General features: G+C 32.2%; 1 protein-coding gene across 2 annotated transcripts in view; it reads right to left on the reverse strand.

Annotated features, from left to right (window-relative positions):
- LOC119593775 (protein draper-like) overlaps positions 1-1,160 on the reverse strand; it is a gene marked incomplete at its 3' end in the record, with an annotated part of 60,455 nt that overhangs the window by 7,356 nt on the left and 51,939 nt on the right. For both annotated transcript variants that reach the window (XM_037942796.1, XM_037942797.1), the window contains 1 exon segment: positions 196-267. In XM_037942796.1, coding sequence (XP_037798724.1) covers positions 196-267 — 72 coding nt within the window.

A 1,160-nucleotide genomic window follows, 5' to 3' on the forward strand; every position in this document is an offset into this window, starting at 1 on the left:
AATAAAATGTCTATACAATCACATGGATAACTAGTGGATAGATATTGGGTACATACAACAAACAATAACAAGAAAGAGCTCACTTTAGGGTTTGGGAAAGAGATAGTATCTAATGAATTATGATGAATATCAGCAAAGAAAAAATTAATTACATTAAAAACACAAAATAGGCAAAGGGTTTGAAAATGATCTTACCGGACTTCTGTGAGAGCTTATTAGAAGGACGAAGCTTAGTGCTCTCTTTGCTTTCGATCATCTTGGGGCGTTCTAGTGTGTGTAAGCGTGCACAGAAAGAGAGTGATGGAAAGAAAGTTACAGTACACTTCTAACTAGCTGTACAGGCCATGGTTATAAATGTTGCATATTGGGGCCTGGCATATTCAATAACAGTGGACTAAATTCTGTTTTGGTTTTGATTATTCTTATCTTGTGCTTTTGATCTTGTTGGTATCTATTAAGCACTTAACTGTCACATAATCATAAGACTTAATTTCTCAGGAAGTATTTACTTCTGATACACAGAATCTTAGTCACTGTATATATCTACTATGGAAGGTCAGAATTAATTGTGACTATAGAGCTGCAGTCTACAAAATAAGCAGAATTTGATTTTTTTAATGTTGCATTGCATTGAAGCTTGTTAGCTGAGAATTTTTGCGTACAGCCAAATAAGGTTCAGCACTAATCTGTTGCCTTTGCATTGACAAAGCATTGCAGTGATTCTATAGTCAGAACACATTATTTGATAAGATCATGAGATCTATCCTAATGTAAAAGCCCTTCAGAACATTGTGTTCCTTCTAATACTATTCCTATTGTAATTATATAATCTCAATTGTCTTTAAAATTATTTTATTCTGTAAACACAACATTAAAGATGAACAGCAAAAGATAGTGGAAAATACCAGTACCCGGTACTTTACAAAGAAAAATCTGTTTTTATGCCATGTAAAATTAAATACTTGAATTAAATCAATATGTAACAAAATAATTTCTATGTTGTGGAATAACTAGAAATAAACCATCAATTTTTGTGTCTGTGTTAGTCTTAAAGGGTGTACAGACATCATTAATCCTAAAGACTTCAAACACATACAGATGATGAAGAAAAATTGTTAATAAAGCTGGTCTTGATAGCATTATTAGCAGTAAAACTGGTT

Source organism: Penaeus monodon, chromosome 32, assembly GCF_015228065.2.
Source record: "Penaeus monodon isolate SGIC_2016 chromosome 32, NSTDA_Pmon_1, whole genome shotgun sequence".
In the NCBI taxonomy this organism is placed as follows: domain Eukaryota; kingdom Metazoa; phylum Arthropoda; class Malacostraca; order Decapoda; family Penaeidae; genus Penaeus; species Penaeus monodon.